At 33.4% G+C, this 20,224-nt stretch overlaps 2 protein-coding genes across 5 annotated transcripts in view; one reads left to right on the top strand and one right to left on the bottom strand.

Moving 5' to 3' along the window:
• The window catches only part of LOC119687189 (discoidin domain-containing receptor 2), a 229,676-nt gene that overhangs the window by 143,289 nt on the left and 66,163 nt on the right, over positions 1 to 20,224 (bottom strand). The gene's annotated exons all lie outside the window — the stretch shown is intronic.
• LOC119687190 lies at positions 11,809 to 17,082 on the top strand. 4 transcript variants are annotated; one of them, XR_005253113.1, is made up of 6 exons: positions 11,809 to 12,007; positions 12,291 to 12,392; positions 12,475 to 12,676; positions 12,734 to 13,263; positions 16,600 to 16,727; positions 16,779 to 17,081. XR_005253113.1 is itself a non-coding variant. In XM_038101442.1 (4 exons), exons 1-4 carry the CDS (start codon positions 11,941 to 11,943, stop codon positions 12,744 to 12,746), a joined length of 384 nt encoding a protein of 127 aa, XP_037957370.1. In that variant the 5' UTR covers positions 11,809 to 11,940; the 3' UTR covers positions 12,747 to 13,477. The 4 variants fall into 4 exon arrangements, 1 of the variants encoding a protein (XP_037957370.1); XR_005253112.1 differs by having other exon boundaries at positions 16,600 to 17,082; XR_005253114.1 differs by lacking the exons at positions 16,600 to 16,727; positions 16,779 to 17,081 and having other exon boundaries at positions 12,734 to 12,886; positions 12,940 to 13,477.

Here is a 20,224-nt window from a genome sequence, read left to right as displayed (position 1 = left end):
ATAACTATTGCGTGAAATCTGCACTGGAAATCAGAAGATCAACAACACATCAAAGCGTAAATATAACCACAAAGCACGGCACGATTGGGAAGGGCGCACTGTTCTCGTAGTGCTTAATAAAAAGTGGTGAAACCTTTTCTGGTAAAACCTTTTCATAATTCAAACTTGTGTAAGTTGTGTAAATTGTGTAAATTGAAAGTTGCACACAATTTCATAGTTCAATATTTCGTGTGAAGAACAAAAGTGCGCAACTTTTTTGTGCAATTGCGTTCGATATGTGGAGCAAGTGTGCGGAAAGTTTTGTTGGTAGAACTCATGAATGTTCTGTTCACTTATTTGATACACAATGAAGTACGCGAAATTTTCAAACTAAAATTATTAAAACTTAAAACAGACAAAATGAATGTGCAAACAACACGCTGGCTGTTGTTGGATGGACAGCGGTGAGGGTAAGGGCGAAGGCGAGGGCTGGCGGCACAATGGGCAAAACTTTCAATTGCTGGCATTTACACGAGCGAAATTAAAGTAAAGTAAGTAAAATGCTGTTATTGCAGCCACTACTAAAACCGTAAGCCAGCCACGGCAAAGGCAGAGCAAGCCTTAACGAAATCCACAATTTCATTGTGGCCGCGTATAGCAGCGGAGTATCATACTCGATGCGCACATAAGAATCAATGACGCGTAGTAACTCATAAACAACAAAACCAACAACTCGTACTTTATTACAGGCAAAGAGCGCCTCTCAAGGAACGCATATTATCATGGCTCGTTTATTTTACGGGTAAACAAGCCATTGAACGAACGCTTTACTCCTACGCCCACCAGTCCCAAAAACACACAGCGCACAACACATCGGCATACTAGTCTATTTGCCTCTCCGCCTGACTGCCAAGGTGCCTGTTGGCCTGCCTGCTCCTTTGCTTGCACTGTTTCATGCTTTTGCGCCCACTTGGTTGCGCCCGCTTTGGTGTGTATTATTGCACTAAAATAAACAATTTTAATTGAGTTTCAATGATTGGTGAAGTTAACTTTACTTCAAGTGCGAATTAAATGCACTTGAATGCAGCAGCAGCAGCAGCAGCAGCAGAAGCAGCAGCAGTAGCAATCAGTAGTTGATGTGTATTTGCATATTGTAGAACTACCAACACTAAGACCAACAACGTCAAGTACCACATGCGAAAGGCGCAAAAATCGAAGCAACCGCAACGTTTATATTGATACCGGTATGCGTCGACATTGGCGCCGACAGCGGCAATCAGTTTTGACATAACTTGCAGACTAGAGTATGTGTGTGTTTGTGGATTCGTTGATCTGCATTGCCGCTCTTGCACTTTTTGCTCATTTTGGTGCGTTACTTTCGTTTGGTTGTTAACTGCTTGTGGGCAGCGCAAAAGCGCAAGAACAACGCAAAACGCAAACGGGGAAACGGGAAAGCGCGAAATGTTTTCATTAGCAACATTTAAGCTGATTGCGTTTGAGTGGGTTTTCTCTTAATTTTGATTGATGAAAATTTTTTAATTTGTTGTTGACTTTGTGTTCAAATTCGAATATGTGTCAGGGCAAGTCATGCAAAGTTGAGCTTTCAAGAGCAGAGTAAATGCACTTGTCCCTTATTTTATTTTTGCATACATTTTCGCTACTCACCGATCAAGCCAAGTAAACCGGCACACCAACTAACACTACTACTCGTACAAGCGATACATTGACCAAAGAAGTCAGTATTGTAAAAGCAGGAAGCTTGACTTTAAGCGGCAAGCGATTGCTCTAATGAGTTCATTTTGTTTCCTGATGATAACACTACACATACTTGGGAGCAAAAGGACACCAAAGACAAAGAGACACAAACAATAGAAGTACCTATGCCTCAGAAACAGACACTAATCAGTATGGATTCAAGTTAAATAATTGAGACTTCTATACCTGTCAATGGTAGAACCATAAGGCGTTCAACTCAATTCAAAAATATTCAAAAAACAAAAATTTCAACTAGAATCACACCAGCAGCTACATGAAGGGAAAAGTGATATAAAACTAATCGTAAGGAATTTGTAAACGGACATGCAATCTTAAGAAGCTTCAGAACAATATTTATTTAAAATAACTATTCTAGAAAATGAAACAAAATATTGTGGCATACATAACGAAATTAAACGTGATCGTTTGCGATCGCTGGATCCCGGCAAACACTTAAATAGCTGACTCTTGTTGCGAATAACAGTTTTTATTGCTCTAAATTTTATCAAGCGCCAACATACGACTTTCTGTAATATACATAAAATAATATAATTCATTTTCCAACTAACTGTCTTATACTTAGAAAACTAATCCTAAGTTCACTTAGTTTCCAAATTCATAATATTCTCCTCCTACTAAACTTATACCAACACACCAAACGTTCTTAGATGAACCACTTTCATATTCCGGGCATCTGCTCGCACGTCTTCGGCAGCTACCTTCAAACCTGCGACATTTAACAGCTCAAACACTCCCTTCAGCTTTCCCAAGTGATCGTCAAAATCATTGACGATAACAATTATGACATTGAGATAAATCAAGCGCATCTTCTAGTGTAGTTCTTTAAAAACTCGTACCATGAGACACTAAAGAATGGTAGGTGCATTGCAGACACCAAACGGCATACGAGCAAGTTACCACACTTCCTCACCAACGCTAAATGCCGTTTTCTTTTTATGTTCTCTTTAAAGATCCACTTGCCAATAACTGTTTCGTAACTTAAGGATTGAAAAACATTGCACACCAGTTTACGTATTGAAGGTATCGTCAATCCCTTTATAGCTTTTCGTCTTCAGACTTAATTTCGTTTTATTTCTTCTACTTTTCAGGTTTCGGTTTTTCCTCCGTTTCCTCCTTTTTTCTCTCTTTTCTCTCTTTTTTTTATCCCGTTTATTATTTGAATCAATTTTCTCCTTCTTCTAATCTTTTTGTTTTCCTTCTTCTAATCACCCTTCCAGTACACACCAAGCTAGTATTCAATGCACATTCCCCAACTCCGTTCCGTAGAATACGCTCTTCTGAACCTACAGTATTGTGTTTAATGACACCGGAGCACCTTACCCGTTGACGTAGTACAACTCCATTGCAAGTTATTCAACCGGTGTTATACCTGCTGTTCCTCATTCTTCAACTCTCCTTTAACCGTTGGATCGTAGGGATAATCAATGGCTTTTCCTGAGCCTCTATTGTCTTACCGACGATTCGCTGTGACTTTTCTTTTTCTTCAGCCGAATCTCGAACTAGTCCTTTGATCTCATGTAACATCGCTTAAGCTCTCGAGAGTACTGCTTAGAACACAGCATAAGTTTATGTGTCATTTCATTTTTATTTTGATTTCCTTCTATATCTTTATTTTGATTTTTATTACATTTTTATTATATTTTTATTACCATTTCAGCTAGAATATTAGCAGCCTTGGTGCAGCGGTGCTTATGATCAGCAGCTTAATACACATCGACCATGAGGGCATGAAACGGGTTTGCCGCCAAAACAACGACAGTGAGAGCACAAGTTACCGGGAACATATAATGCTATTTACAGTGTCAAAACCACATAGCAACGGCATTAGTGGTACGTGGACTGCAAGGCTTATCCCCGATTTAGTCGTTTGGACCACTAAAGACTTCGGTAAGGTCAATTATTACCATGTCGCATCTTCTCTCCGGTCATATGTTTTTGGGTAAATACCTATGCCACAGATGTCGACGATGCAAAACATACGTTCTTTAAGTGCAATCAATGATCAACCAACAGAGCTAGCCTAAAAGTACAGATTGGTGGCATGTGGACTGCAAAAAACGTAGTTCCTTTAATAACAAGTGAGAGTAATTGGTTCGTGGTGATGAGGTATGTAAAGGCAGTACCTAGATCAAAAAAGAGGCGCCTGGTCGCAGGTACAACAGCATCGTCGTAAGATTTAATCTTACAATCAGGATAGCAATGACCTGAAATGATCGCATGGTAAAGGCGGAGGCACAGAGCACACCTTCTTTGACTATAATAGGTGACTTACATTTGGAGAAGAAATAATAACTCTGATTGAACCAATAAATCCCGAAAATATAGTGAAAGTGATAAGAGTGAATCAAGAGAACTGCCCAGAGATAGAGTCGTTTGTGATTCAAGTCCTCAAAGCGAAAAAGTAAAACTAGAAAAGAGAGTCAGGAACTATGCTAATAAGACACCAAGAAAATTTGGTAAAAATTGGAGGTTTGAACTGACAGTTATTACCTAGAAGTCACTGCCAAAATGACTCAATGAAAAAAAAGGGATATCATTATAATATCACTGACCAAAAATGTTTTGTCAGTCCAACCTAAACTATGAAATCCTTACGAAATGCAAAAGTGTAGTACTAGAAGATCTAGATGGATTAATATTAAGATGACGTTACAAAAAATAATTTTAACCATCTATAAACTTGTCAAAAGAAGTTAAAAAGAAATATAAATTGTTATTTATAATATATTTGGTCTTTTTTTAATATATGATTTATTTAGAAAAGCAACATTCAAAAATTTGACCGAAAAGGTGGCAGCATTATTACAATGATATTTGTTTGCTGAATCATCCTGCAAGAACTTATGGCGTGGAAACTTGTTTCCAACAACGATATTCAACCAAGAATTCGTCCACACTTTAAAAGTTTAACAATCAAAATAATTGACTTACTGACGCGTCTATGAAAAAAAATTTGAACCATACGCAGCTGTTTCGAACACTTAAAGTCGGGTTTCAGTACTCATGGTTAAGGCCTGAATCCAAGAAGACCACAATTTATGAATTTGATACTTATTATTATCATATACTAATCATAAAATACAAGATCTATTTAATTCACATACTAGGATAAGAATCATCATAAAAGATCTTAATGATCATTTATTGGTCATTAATATAACTGGTTTTCAAATAATTGAATTGTTAATCTTTTTTTAATACTGGCAATGCAGTCTCTTTGAATGACTGCATTTCGGGTACAGGCAGGTTTGGAAGTCAACATTATGTGTACTTTTCACGAGATGTGATCTGACATATGTAATATAAAAATTGGTGGAAAATCAGACTTCCCGGCTGCAGTATCTCACTTGTTCCTATGGTTGCCTAACTAACTTTTATTCAATAAGGCCATAAAACGGTCTGACGCTTGAAAATAAATTGATTTATTTTGATAATATGGGACTCAAATCAATGCCGTGCAGGGACTGATATAATGACACTATCACCATATAAGACTCCGTGCTGGATTAGTTAATAAAAGAGGGGTGCGTTATTTTGGCAAACGTGGGGTAAAATTATAAACGTCTGGAATTAATACTGTTTGTTAAAATTGACAAGTTTTCATACAGCCTAGGAGTTATTAGTAGGAGGTAATTTTTAAAAAATAAACCTAAAAATAATAAGCGGTAAGAAAAGCTTTCCAGATATAATTTAATTGAAAACATTTTTCTTGCATAAAACCGCATAAATGTCTTATGTTTATTTCCAAGCATTATGGTATTTTTTCTATATGCATTTTGCTGTTTTCATGTATCTTAAACGACTGTTATTCATTTTTAAGTTAATCACGGGTAAAAGATACATATAAAAAGTAAAAGCAATAAACAATAACACTAAATGGAGACATAAAGTCTCATTTTTGAATTTTTATTAGGAAATACTGCATTCTCGCTCCTAACCAAGTGGCCGCCCACTCACATGAGCATACATGTGAATACTTAAGTAGGAAAACTCAATTTCCAAGTGTCACAATGGCACTTAACAAAATTTATGTGGTTTACTTTTGCGAGAGGTAGGAACTGTGCTCGAAGACCAGCAGGTCTTTCTGTGCAGGTACAAGACAGTAACGCAGTGGCGTACTGGTGCTACTATGTTAGGGGCTGGTAATGGGTTGGAAAAGTGAAATGTGCCAACTTTGAAGCTGGCATTTGAAGGTCGCTCGAAGCTCTAGACAATTTTGCTGCTATGAAATATGGATAAAAATTCTGTACTGTGCTATGCTGGACTAGCAAGGCAAATTCCTTTGGGCACCTTTTCTATATGATAAGCAAAATACTTAAAAGCATAAATGTCAAATGTATTTGCCTTTATTACCTGTCAGTTTCAAAAATATGTTACTGTGAAAGAAAAAACAAATATTCATCATTTGTAATGATAGTAAACAGTATTGGGAAAATATTAATGTCCAAGAAAATTGAGTAGAGTTTCTTACGTGAGTACATTTAAGTAAGGATGTGCTTTCAATATTATAATATATGTTTTAAGGTTTCGAGTGTATTTCAGTACTAAAATGTCAAAAAAATTGGATCACATAAATGCTGTATGTAAAATAAATTACGTCAAACTATTTCCACCGAATAAAGTTCCAAAATGCCGGACACAATTTCTAACTAAAACTTAATATATTATGTACATGGTATATGTTATAATATAAGTATATGAAACTTGACTTATATATAATATATGATATATTTAAGTGTTCTTACAAACTCAATATTATGTCAAAAACTCAAAGACCATTGGTATTTTAAATTAATGTTGTGTTGAAATTAATTATAGCGTTTAGAATTACCATAGAAACGTAAATAAATATTTCAGACTCTCTTAGGACTGAAATACTATTTCTATGTAGATACACTGAAAACTTTTTCTAATTTATAAAATAATTTTTTTTAAGACAATACAGATCACTGAGCAAAGCTCTTTAACTTTAAAATGTAAAGCTATAGCTATTATGACCCGCTGAGAGTAGTGGATTTTGGGATGAATAGAAGTACATTATTGATTCTGACAGAACGTTGTAGTTGAAAGACGGGAAAGTAGCCATAAAATTGCTTTATAAATTATTCAAAGATATATCTAGAATTAAATAAATTTTGTCGATTTGTAGAATGTTTGATGTGCAGCTGCAGACGGGCGAAATTTTAGTACTAAATATAAAATAAAACTGATTAGCACAAGGTCATGTTCTGAATATGTTTGGATTAAAAATGTTACTGATACTCTGGATATCCAGTTTTGTTTCTGGAAAATGGCAGCAGCTCGTCGGATCTTTTTCAAGGTCGGATCTTTTTTTTTTGTTAATTGGGTTAAAAATGTTCCTGCTACTCTGAATATCCAGTTTTATTTGTAACATGCATGTGAATACGCAGATTTTTGACAGTGGCCATGGGTAGTTGAACTCGATTCACTTGTAGATGATCGAAAGCCACATATCAAATATTCTGCTCAGTACTTTCGCTGGATTTTAAACATTTATGTAGAATGCAGCTGTTGACTCTGTCACTCTATTGATAGAGGGCAGCTCTGTAATTTTCTCACTACATATACTTTGGCTAAGAGGATGTTAAAGTACATCACTAACAGTAGTTGGATATAGTGTAAATATGTCGGACCACCTGAAATAACTAGGTAAAACCATTTTGATTTTATATCTCTTGAATGATTAAAAAGAGGAACAGTTGTTTTACACCTGACAAAAGCATTTTTGAATACGTCTATTTGAATGATTCTTATGCTGAAATTAGAAATTGTGTAGTGCTCTCACTTACTTAAGTTGTAGGTAGCAGAAGCTAATAACAATGATGGATTAAAGTGATAAAACTATAAGACTATTAGGCCTTACAGTTCAGTTCACTTGTTTAACGCATTTTTTTTGTTCACAATTTATATACATTAGGGTGTACTTTCAGGTACACCCTAAGATAATATAATGTTTGCGTTGAGATAGATGGGTTGTTTCTTATATTATATACAGAACACATTTATATAAATGAGTTTCTATTTAGATGCAAGTTACTCTTGAATGGTGATAAGATGTATCTTAGTATAGGCAGTTGATATCAATATGACCGTCATAATCACCTGGTAAATTAAATCAATCAGAACAATTCAATTATAATAACAGTTCTCATCTATCTTAAGGTGATTCGACAACTGCTAAGATCATTTCAAATAATGAATGACTCTGATCCCTATTCTGATACTATTCTGATTCTGATATTAAAGATACTGACTAATAGAGACAAGAAAAAAATGGAGCTAATTAAACTGTTAAACTTTGTAAATTTAGAATTCTGGACTTATTACAATTTAATCCATTTTAATGTTTTTACAATTGCACAACTCAGCAGCCATGTTTACATTGGATCTGCTGTGGCTACTTGAAATCTATCTGAATCACTTTATATATATAAATCACAAGTGCTGATGAAATTCCCACTTTTCCTCAAAATCTCACGCCAGTAGAAGATATCGCTAATCTGCGACAATCTGATAAAATATTTAGTTTAATTTTAGCAGAAAGGCTGTTTGACTTTACCTGGCAAATGATTGTATTGGATGTATAAATATTTACTAAGCAAATCTGCCACTCAATCAGCAAAATTCAGGCAACGGATCTAAGTCAAGAAACAAAGTGTGCAGACAAATTTCAATTTGGTATGATAGACGATAGAGATTGTTGGCGATTAAGGCTTGAAGCATTCAAACAAAAGCAGCACAACCGATCCACAATAAATTTAGTATATTGTATGCAATGAACATTATCTTAAGTTTAAGAAGCTGCAAAACTGCAGTTGCAGTTGCGATAATGGCCCCGAGCTCGTAATGCCAAAAAAAAGAAACCAGCTGAGAAACCATAACAACATAGCATGTACATGGACAGACAGATAGCCTTTTTAGTCGTTTATCACTTTTAGAGACTGAATGGTTGGTGTGACTCAAATATTGATTTATGTTGCTACTGCTTAAGTATTTTTATTGTCAGTTAAGATAAATATACATCAATATTATCTGATCCATATCAAACTAGAATATTGCGTTATTGAATACCGAATAATAAAATTTGATTAAAACAGCAAAAATATTATATGAATTCACAGATAAATAAACACTGCTTAAATTAAAGGTTTCCTACAAAAACCTAGGTGCAAATCGATTGACCAGAACATCTGATGTGTGTATGTCCAGGCTTGGCCAGAGCTGGACGATATCTCTAGCATTAACATTGGCCAGATTCTTGCCTTTATTAATGTCTCTGGCTGATTTTACCTTAACTTTCTCTCTACTATCCACTATTACGAGGATTTGTGGATTCAAAAAGGCTTTCTATGCTAATTGAGGAGAATTCATTCCTCCATCCACCACAACTAATTATAATGTATCGAGAAATTAATGGGAACATGGTATAAGTATGTGTATATTTAGGATATTTAGGATGAAGAAGAAGAAGAGTTTCCAGAACCTCAGTTGGGTTTTAATCAGAGCTCAAAAGAAGAACAAGTATCTTCAGGCGAATATATTTGCGGAAATAAGTAAGTAAATTCAGAAGTGCATTTATTTTCTCATGCACTGATATTTTCCCTTCTGTTTTAAAATACCATATTTTTATATTCTTCTTCTCTTAATTTTTTCATTTAAAAGTGCAGAAATACTTAAACGTATGTAAAATAAATACTCCTACGTCATAAATTAAGTAAATTTATCGCTGAAAATATTTTAAATGCATGTCACCACACTGCATCATTTATTCTCATCTACGACATATCGTGGAGCAAGAAAACAACAACAATAAAAATTGCAATAACAACAACAAAATTTAATCGTTTTACTGCAGTCGAGTGCACATGTTATCAGTATCAAGTTAAACGAATTTATATAAAAAATGTGTCCGCAGTCTGTGGTCTGTAGCCACTGCAACTGCAACTGCAACTGCCACTGAAACTGCAGTCAGAAAAACTAACTACAACACCAACAACAACCATTTGTATGCAGTTTTTGTTGTAATTCATTGAAATGACAATAAAGAAAATCTTAGTCCGAGCGACATGAAACATTGGCGAGATCACGTTACAGCTGTTCTCTGACTATTATTCGTTGTATCTGCCAAAAGTAAAGTATTGTAAAAGAATGGCCTACTTGCGGTAAAAAAACATATATCTCATTAATTGTTATTTAGTTTTTCAGCATTTCATGGCCGCCTTTTGCGTCAATATCGCCTAAAAACTAGAATCTATTAGTCAAATTTATGAACTATAAAAGAGCGCTACCGCATACGGAAATCTGGTTTAGGGTCCAAATTAAAAGCACCCAAAAATAGAAATATATTAATCCAAAAATATACTTAAAATATTGTGTATCATTTAATATTCCAACAATATTAGTAATCAAACCAAAAGTGTTATAAAAACAGCCTAAATACGTAAAGTAAAAAGGTCACTAAATTTTTAACCGGGTTGTTCAGACAACAATGCAAGCTGAGGCACCAATTTAAAAAAGGAGTACCGTTTAAAGGCTAGTATCTGCTGCTTCTGTTAAACGTATTTTGAAATATCTGAAAATATATTATGAGTAGCAGAGTGCTACTCATCTCGGGACTGACTCATCGCGCAGGAACGTACACAAAGCCCTATGAGTACTGTGGTGACTTGAAAACTAATTTTGAGTTTAAGTGAAAATATTTAACTGAAAAAACTCATTTGTCTTTAATGCAAAATGATTCGAAGTGTTTTAGGGAGATTGGAAGCTCAAAACCCTTTCTTGCTCAATGCAACTGTCAATGCCCCAATTGTTCACAACAGATCACCTAAATTGTGGCATATAGCACTTCTCACTTATTCGATATGGACTCCACTTAGTTTTCCTAAGAGAACGTACAAATACTAAAAAATCCAGAACACATCTACCATTTTCCAAACTCATTTTGATTTTCACTGAATGATTTTGTTGTAATTTAAACCTAATTAATTGCTTGCAATTAATTACAATTAATTTCCATAATGAAAATATGCCAGAGCTTCAAAAGTTTGTTGTTGTAGTTGTTATTAATGTTGTTCTTTTCATGTCAAAATTATTCCAAGTGTAATTTAAAAGAATGTTTTCCAATCGCCGGTTCTATTATAGTTTGATTTTATTCGATTTATATATTTTTTTTTTGTAGGAATGTTAGAACTGCTCTGCGGAACACTTCGAGTTGAGAAACACTGGTTTAATAGACAGGAACAGCACCAAGGCAGTGATACATTTAGAAACATAACGAACATGAACAAAAACAGTGGCAACAAATGCGAAAGTGTAAGAAGAAGAAAACTGTGAGCAACAATAAAATTATCAACAACAACAACACCAATAACAAAAGCTAGTCACTGATTATAACAATTTAGTTTGGCTGTATATAATTAAGTAATCAGGTTTTGTAAATGAGCCTTCATCGTCTTCCGCTATAATGTTGCCACCCTTTCAAAACACTTTGTAAAAGGTATTATTTTCACTTTTGTTTTGTGATTTTTTATTGAATCGGTTTTTCTAAAAGATATAGATTTGTTCCAAAATTGGATAAGTCTGCCAAAATATTTTCAATTCAACAGCGATTTTTTCAGGTAATAAGGGAAAGCCAGAATATGTCTGCGTGTGTATTATTCGGTTTCCTCTCTATCTGGTGGGGAGGTACTTCAATGTACGGTTTATTGATATCACTTCATGGGTCCATATCTCCTAGGAAAAAAATCACAAAATTTTTTCGCGAGATTTGGGTCTTCTTATTTTATGAAAGGAGCTCATAAAAAAAATTTCAGCCAAATCGTAGATCATGAGGTCAAAAAGGTGTCCGAGTTTTAAAGGAATGAATGTGCGAAAGTGTTGTATAAAATGAATTTTCTGCTTCAAAAAGCAGTAAAACTCAAACATGGACATCCAAGTATTAATTTAAGTAGGTTTTGAAAAACAGAAAAAACTATTTTGTGTATACATTTTTTAATTGTCGATATGAAAATAAGTACCAAAATTTGTATTTAGAATCAAAATAATTTTAGGCTTTACGCAACTGCAAAATTTTAGAAATGTTTTCAACTTAAGATTTATTTTTGAAAGGTCTCAAAACTTCTAAAAGTCATTACGCCAGACTCTTTTAGGAAGTACAACATCAAAATGGCTACCCAAAACAATAAAGTGGAGTGGATGGAGCAAAAACAGGAATGTGCACCACCGGTTGAGTGTAAGTAATATAGACTATATAATGTAGACTATATTCATATTGTAGTTTTGATAAGTTTCCCGTTCGGTTTCACATTTTTAGTTAGTGATAATAATTTTTAAAAAAAGTAGGAAAGCAATTGCATTATGCAAATCTGCCACTACTATTACTGACGACTGATTTGCATTGCTTTCCAGGGACTACTTTGTACTGGTGTGTGCTGATGACTAACGATATCTTAACAATTACTGATTACACACACCAATAATATAGAAATTCATTAATTTTTTTTTTAATTTTTAAGTTTTTGAAATAAAAGGAAATGATATTTTTAAAGTCACTCAAAGAGATGTATTAGTCACAAATAAAATTCGCGTATTGGAGTATGAACGTGTTGGGCAAAATGGTAAGAGAAGCGATGATATTAGTATGCTCTTGAAATTCATTTTAACTCAAATTATATTTTACTAATTTAATAATCTTAACAGTAGTCGAAAGTGCAACACTATCACAAATGAACACAAGATTCAATCTCTTCAACACTGCAGTGCCACAAGTTTCGTTGTCTCCACAAAGTACCAATTCTCCCTTTTTTGCAGAGCACGCAGCTTTTCAAAATCTTCCATCTGAATCCATGGATACAACGATTTCTGCTGCTTCTGAAATGTCCTCTTTCGCAACTAATGCGAGGTATTTTAAAGAGATAAATGATATCTAATTATATAGGCTAAGTAACGATAATTTTAGTACCCAAACTTAAAGGCAACGAACACCAAATTGACGTTAATCGTAGGCTACCTGAATGACACGAAAGCTGAACTGAGTACAATTTTGTCTCGAATAACTCAACTATAACTGATGAAGTTTTACCTTTTACTCTACATGTATATAGGATTCATGGTAACAACATGTCACGTCCTCAAGAAAGATCAAATTTTACAAAATTTACAAAGTTCGCAGATTCTATATTGGAAGAAAAAATCTACAGAAATATCAATATCATGCAGTACATACCAAATATACATGAAGAATTTATCTTGACTTGAAGTTCTAATAGGGAGTTCACATCGGAAATGATTTCATAATTAATGATGAAAATTTAATATGTTCTTTTCCAGAAATGCTAAAGTCCATAGAGATTTCGATTATGTGCATATATGGCACAAGTGTTTTAGAAACCAATTAATGTTGAATTGCTTATGTCGCCATAATGTGGTTCTTAAAATGGAGCGAAATGCTATCAAAAAATAGATGAAACGGCTGTGCATTTGCGAAAAGTAGGACTTCATTTTAAAAATGATATAATATTATTTTGAAGGGTATCGTTAAAATAATCGACAAGATATTAAGCAATATTACTATATTTTACTGTGAGGCGAAAATAAAATGAACTTCCCATTGAACCACACTAAATTGAAAGAATAATGTAATCTTCCGATTGGATCTAGTTCTAAATTTCATTAACTTTATTATTATTAATTAACTTTAACAAACAGAAACAATTTTAATTTTTAATTACAACTTTTATCTATCTATATTTTTATTTATCTACATAAACAGCACATTACACGATTAAAATCTTATATCATATTATACAGCGATATTTATACTGTATATTTTGGAAAAAAAAATTATGGCAACCTTGAAACTAACGTGGACATAATTAAATTTATTAGGCAGCTTCTATATAATAGAACAATCACGTCAACTTTGGGTAGTGACGAAATCACTACCCCGGAATTTGGCATGTTTATTATGAAATCTCGTCATCAATGACTTTCTCTTAGAATTAGAAGTATCATGCTGCAAGGTGGCAGCTTATGTTTACAATGTAGCAAACACAATCCAATCGGTTCTTAGGCACTATCGCTTAAAAGATAAATCTCTTTTGGAACATCTTGTTTTAATGGGGTTGAAACTGTACATTAGTGATTCATTAAAGAAACACCGAACTTCTACTCTTCCCAAATGAATACGAAACACCTTCTTTTATCTTCTCAATTTAAAATAGTGTGTAGTTTAAGTTAAGATAAATAAAATCTCTCCCACCAGTTTGGCTTTAGAGAAAAACATGGAAGTATTGAGCAAGTAAATCATATAACGAACGAAATAAGACACGCATTTGACCTCAGAGAATATTGTTCCGCTGTATTTGTCGATGTCAAAAAAGCATTTAACAAAATATGGCATAATGAGCTCATATAGAAGAATCGTATCTACGGAACAGAAGTTTCAAAAACTCAAATGTAAATCACTTACTTCTACTAATTTTCCAATAGAAGCTGGCGTTCCACAACGAAATGTTCAATTCAAATAAATTCAAATTCCAATAAAGCTTCAATCCTCTAAGTTACACTGGTTCATTAATAACAGATTCTCCCTGTGCCTTGAGTACAAACTCAATTCTCCCTGTGCTTCTTGTATAACAGTATCCTAAAGCCAATATGGACTTATGATATCTAGTTATTTGGTAATGCTAGTATCTCAAATATTGAAATTATCCAAAGAGCTCAGTCCAAAATACTAAGAACAATCACTTGTGGCCAATAGTATATTAGGAATGAAAGTATCCACTGAGATCTACAACAGAATTTGACAATATAAGCAAATAATACAATAAAAGTCTGAAAGAACATGTTAACCCCGTAGCAAGGAATTTCACACTTCTATCCATCACTTTTCGCCTAAAAAGAGCTGGCCGTTCAGCCATTAATTAAAATTCAAAAGCTTGAAGTAAAAACCTTTAGTAAAAAACCTCTTTAGTAATCTGTTAAAGTTTAACTGCTTTCTTAATAACCCACTTAACATTCACTTCAATAAAATTTAACCCATTGATTTAAGAGAGGTCCGTGATATAAGCTTTACTTATTTTATTTTATTTTATTTTATACAAGGTACAGTTAAAGTTAAAATTAGTAATATTGTAATTAGTGAGATAAGATTTTAAACTTATTGTTAGTCTCATTGTAAGAGAAGATACAATATGTAAATGTATAAGTAGTGTTTAAAAAAAAAATTAGGCCTGGCAGGTCTGATATAAGTGTTGACCTTACTGTGAAATTAAATTTAGCGATGAGTTTGAACAAACTGAAGTATGTCTCTGCTACTGGCAGAATTGGGCCAGTAGAATTATATATCAAGAGCTTTATTTATCCCGACACCACAGTAACTAACAACAACTTTGTTAGCTCAGAAATCCGAAGAGGATTAATCATATTTAATGAGTGCAATTATAGACCAAAAAAAAACTCGCATGTAGAGCTCTCTCTTGATTGACAAAACTTATGCTCTATAGGCCGGTGATCCTTTCTGTCCTTCGGTATGGTGTAAAAGCATGAACGCTATTACAAAATGATGAAACACTGACGGTGTTCGACAGAAAAGTTTTAATGAAATTCAAAATATCTACATATTAGTGTATTGAGGCCATCGGTATGGCAGCGAATGTTAATATTTACCAGAATTTCAAGTAGGTTAAATTAGATAAAAATTTGGTAAATTAGGTGCTACCATTGTAAAAATTTTAAAAAATGTTTACTAAAAAAATAAATATATATTCAAACTTTCAACCAAAGATATATAAGTGCTATAAATAAATAAATAAATATTTACATAATTTAAAAAATCCCTAGGAAATTTCAATTTACTACAATTTACTCGAACTCGCACACGGACTTAGTGCGAGTATTTGTTACTTAAAAAAATACCTAAAATTATCCAAATATACGATTTGTTTTCTATTACTTTTGTGTAATACATATATATACTTGTAAAAATTAATAAATTATATATATAAATAATAAGTATAATTAGTTATTATATAACTAATACTATATTATACTATAGTAACTAGAATAACTATAATTATTTAAGTAACCATTTTAATGGAGTTTGCAAGAGATGATCGTTCATGCAGGAATAAATTTCCCGTGTGATGTTCGTTTATTTTAAACATCACTTGCGAAGAGCAAAATAAATATTATATGCTACGAGAAGCAACATTGTGTTTCAAATCTTGCCGCGCGGCGAACTATTTATGTATATCTTTAAGTATGCATTCACACGGCACTTTTTTCTTTTAGAGTTGCTGCAATCAGAATTTAGAGTGAATTATGTACGAATAACGAGAGTTAATCAAAGCCTTTCAATCAATTTTTGCAATAATGAAACTTCTGCTTAAAACTAGAAAAACAAAAATCAATTTAGGAATCTATAGGAATCTGTTGTCTTTTATTTTTCCTAGTCTGTGCTACGTACTTCTTAGTCAGCTTAGCCATTCAGAGACACTCCTGTCTTTTCCTACATCTATGTACTTCTCAGTGAGTTCAAATTTTATTTTGGTTTTCATGCTCCTTTTATGATTTGACTTATCGTGCTTAAATACTGACTGATGGCATCTAATTATTCACGGAATGATAATATTGTTGATGCTTACGCGGAGCTCTGAACTCTGAACTCGCACTTTCGAACAAGAGTAACAATAACAGTTTATGACCCTTTAGCTCTTAAGTTATACGAGAAAAATTGTTTTTTTTTTGTGGTTCTGTTCTTTTTATTCTATTTGTACTTGCTCTTGCTTTTGTAATAGTTGTTGTTGTTGCTTTGTTTTGCAGAAATCTTATTATTGTTGTTGCCTCGCCAGATGCTATCTTCTTTGCAAATAAAAGAACTAAAGTAGAAGTAAGAAACAAAGAACAAAAAACAAACAACAAAAAAGGAAAAGAAACAAAACTGGAAATACGTATAGAAATAAATAATAAAAAAGGAGTGTAAATAAATTTCTTTTGTTCAGATTGATGAAATTGATGAAATTGCTGGAAATTAAGAAAGTGATTGAAATAAAATGAAATGGGCTGCGATAAAAATGAAACCGAAGCCGAAGCGAAAGCGAAAGCGAAGGCGAAAACGCCGTTGCTGAAATCTACAAATATAAAAAATTAATAAAAAAATTAAATCAAATTAAATCAAATCAAATGAATATATCTGCACGTAATTTGTTTGTGGATGGGAATGAAATGTTCATTTATATTCATTTATTTCGCTTATTATTTATTGTTATTGTTATTGCAATTACGACATCAATAAAGGCCGTTTTGTCTGTTAGGCGCTCAATGTTAGAAATTATGGCAGTTTTATCTTAATGAGCGCTTATCTCAATTAGATTTATCTTGCGTTTCATTCGCACATTCATCGAATGTAGAAATCATGAATTATTGCCCATTTCGCTGCGTGCATGAATAATGACTTCGCTTTGGAAAATGTGCATGCCACGCACCTTTGTACGGGGGTGGGGGCGTATGTTTTGCTGTGTGTGATTAATTTGATATTTACGTTGTGTAGTTTACTTGTTTCAATTAACGCAGAATTATGATTGTTTTAAGTATTTTCAATAAATTTTGTATGATTAATGCGCAATGCACAAAGGCAATAATATTCGAAACAATACAACTGCGAAAATATGTTTAATTAATTAATAATTTAACGTGATTGTAATTAGTTTTGCCTAAAAATAATTTCCTGCAATAGTAATAGAATCAATATTATATCATTTCTTATGCCATTTATTATACGAATGAATATTTTAAGTGGAAAACATTTAACTAATAAAATTCTTTAATTGATTTAAAATTGAGTGGTTATGGGTAAAGCCGGTGAAAATATAAACATAGAAGTAATTTTATATTGAAACTAATTAGCGTTCTATTTAACAGTAATGTAATTTATTTAGGGAAGTATTATCTAAAATTTTCCACTATAAATAATGAAATTCTAAAATCCTCATTAAAATTATTATATTATTATTTCCATACTCCATTAGGAAATTAAGGCATCTACTAAAGTTTTAGGTTAGTGTCTATTTTGTGCTATTGCTCTCAACTCGTTAAATGATTTTTCCGTCTCCTGGTGAATTGTCTTTCTACATTTTGTCATTGCTGGTCTGCGACTACGCCTTGTCCCCTGGGGGTTTCAAGTAAGTGCAGCATGCACGATATCTTCATAAGGCTTCCGCAGTGTACGTTCAATCTAACCATACTTCTATCTTCTTATCTCGCTGTTTACGTTTGTTTGGTGTGTTATTCTCCATAACTCTTCGTTCTAGGCCACCATATGGCTAATATGTTGCGCAGGCATTGATTGATAAATGATTGTTGTCTTCTTTCGATTTCGGAGTTAGCAAGCCAGGTTTCCAACCCATATAGGCATACCGTTTTGGTCTTCTTAATATAAATAATTAATAATTCCAAAAACAATCAATTCTTTTTAATTTTTGATATTGCCATCTAAGACCGCTTCATGAGAACTAAGGCATAAATCTGTCGACAAACACATTGCTCTTCTGCTCTAGAATATGAATCCATACAACTCTATTGAGTTTTAATTCATTCGCCAAAAAAATTTTTTTCTTAAGTACATTAATACCTTTATTGATTAACAACACCTAAAAATTAATCAGAGTTACATGCGGTGACCGTGGACTTCGGGTGGAGATGATAGGTGATATATGTAATATTGTGTGCCAGTCTTTATCGATTCGTATTGCCACAATTTCTATATTGGAATGCTTAGTTACTTAAAGTTTCAGAATACCTTTTCTCTTGCAGCCACATGTATTGATCTTGGCGCCACGTTCTCAAAACATCAGTGTAGAGCGACCATAAACCACCACAGCCATCGAATTTATTTCCAATGACAGTGATTGACTTTTTATAATAATTCAAAAAGGTTAAATTTCGTATGGCCTTTCTGTTGAGTATCCTCCGCATTTGTGTAAGAATCTTTTAAGAAAATATTAATATTTTTTGGTATTACGTTATATTTGTCAAATAAGTATTGAACTTTTGTTTGCTTAGAAATCACTGATTTAAGAAATTTTTTTTTTTAAATGGGACAAATAGGTAGTTGGATGGAATTCTTACGCTTTATTGAGTCTAGTTTATTTTTTGAAAAGTTTGTTTCATTTTGAACTAATATGAAATATATCAGGAGTTTTTCGAACCGTGTGCGAAAAATATCACGACAGTAGGATATAGAAACAGGAATGATTCCAGTAACGTTTACCAAGAAGTCAACTGTCTAACTCAAAGCTATAAGACTGGAGCATCAATCTGTGCAGATGAAAAATGGTTATCTGGTTTATTTTTCTAACTATTATCTGGCGATAAAAATATCAATTCTGCATTGGGAAAAATAGTCTTTGAGCGCTGAATCAAAAATGATAGTGTTAAACTTTCATCACCAAGGCACACCGAATTGAATACCGCTATATAGCGGTACATCCTGAAGAATTGTTGAGAACATGGTTCAGAAAATGGAAGATAATTCACAACGAGATTATGGGAAGACATTCAAATTAAATAACTCTAGTTCTCCGAAACACTATTATCGCAGATATTTTTTTTGGCAACCACACATATTGCTTTTTTGCGAAACAAAAGGTATCGTACAGAGTGGCTTAACTTATTATTGTAGATTTATATGCGTCAAAAAACTATAGAATTACGAAGTAATAAATAATACTTTGTAGTGAAACAATATGAACGCATTGGATTGCTTTTGGAGGATGGGTTAATTTTCATTCAAGACCATAGTAAATGAGTTTTGTGTATATATTCATATATATGAATATGAACAGTTTCTGATTGTGTGTAAGTAATAGAACTTGTGATGATGTACTGGTCTGTGCAAAAACTCTAAAAATCTGTTCCAATCAAAGGAATTACAAGGTGAGATGAAAAAACTGCAACCAACTTCAGACTGCTGTCATTTCTAAACCGCTCGTCCCACAGCTGTCAGATTTATTCTAGTGACAGCTCATTATATTGTTTACAAGCGCACAAAAGCATTTTGGTGGGAATTTTTCAAAAAAAAAGTTATTTGTGATGGAATTCAAGCGTGATAGTGTGATTGCTTTGCATTTGGCTGGAAAACCACAAGTGGCTATCGTTAGAGCCCTCCAGCATTTAGAAGTGAATAAATGTTTTGTGTCTCGTACCATCGCTCGTTACCATGATACTGGTAGCGTAGCCCGACGTCAAGGAAGTGGACGAAAAAAAACAGCAACATCGGCAGAAATGGTTCGAAAAGTGAAAAAGCGAATTGAACGAAATCCGCGTCGCAGTGGACGAAAAATGGCTCGTGAGCTGAACATATCGCAATATGCCATTCGGCAAATATTGAAAAATGAGCTTGGACTAAAGCCATTCAAGTTCCAAAAAGTGCAAGATCTTACTGATGCGC

This window comes from Teleopsis dalmanni, chromosome X, assembly GCF_002237135.1.
Source record: "Teleopsis dalmanni isolate 2A chromosome X, ASM223713v2, whole genome shotgun sequence".
Taxonomy (NCBI): domain Eukaryota; kingdom Metazoa; phylum Arthropoda; class Insecta; order Diptera; family Diopsidae; genus Teleopsis; species Teleopsis dalmanni.
Note: the sequence above shows the minus strand (reverse complement) of the source record. Positions and strands in the feature narration are given on the sequence as shown.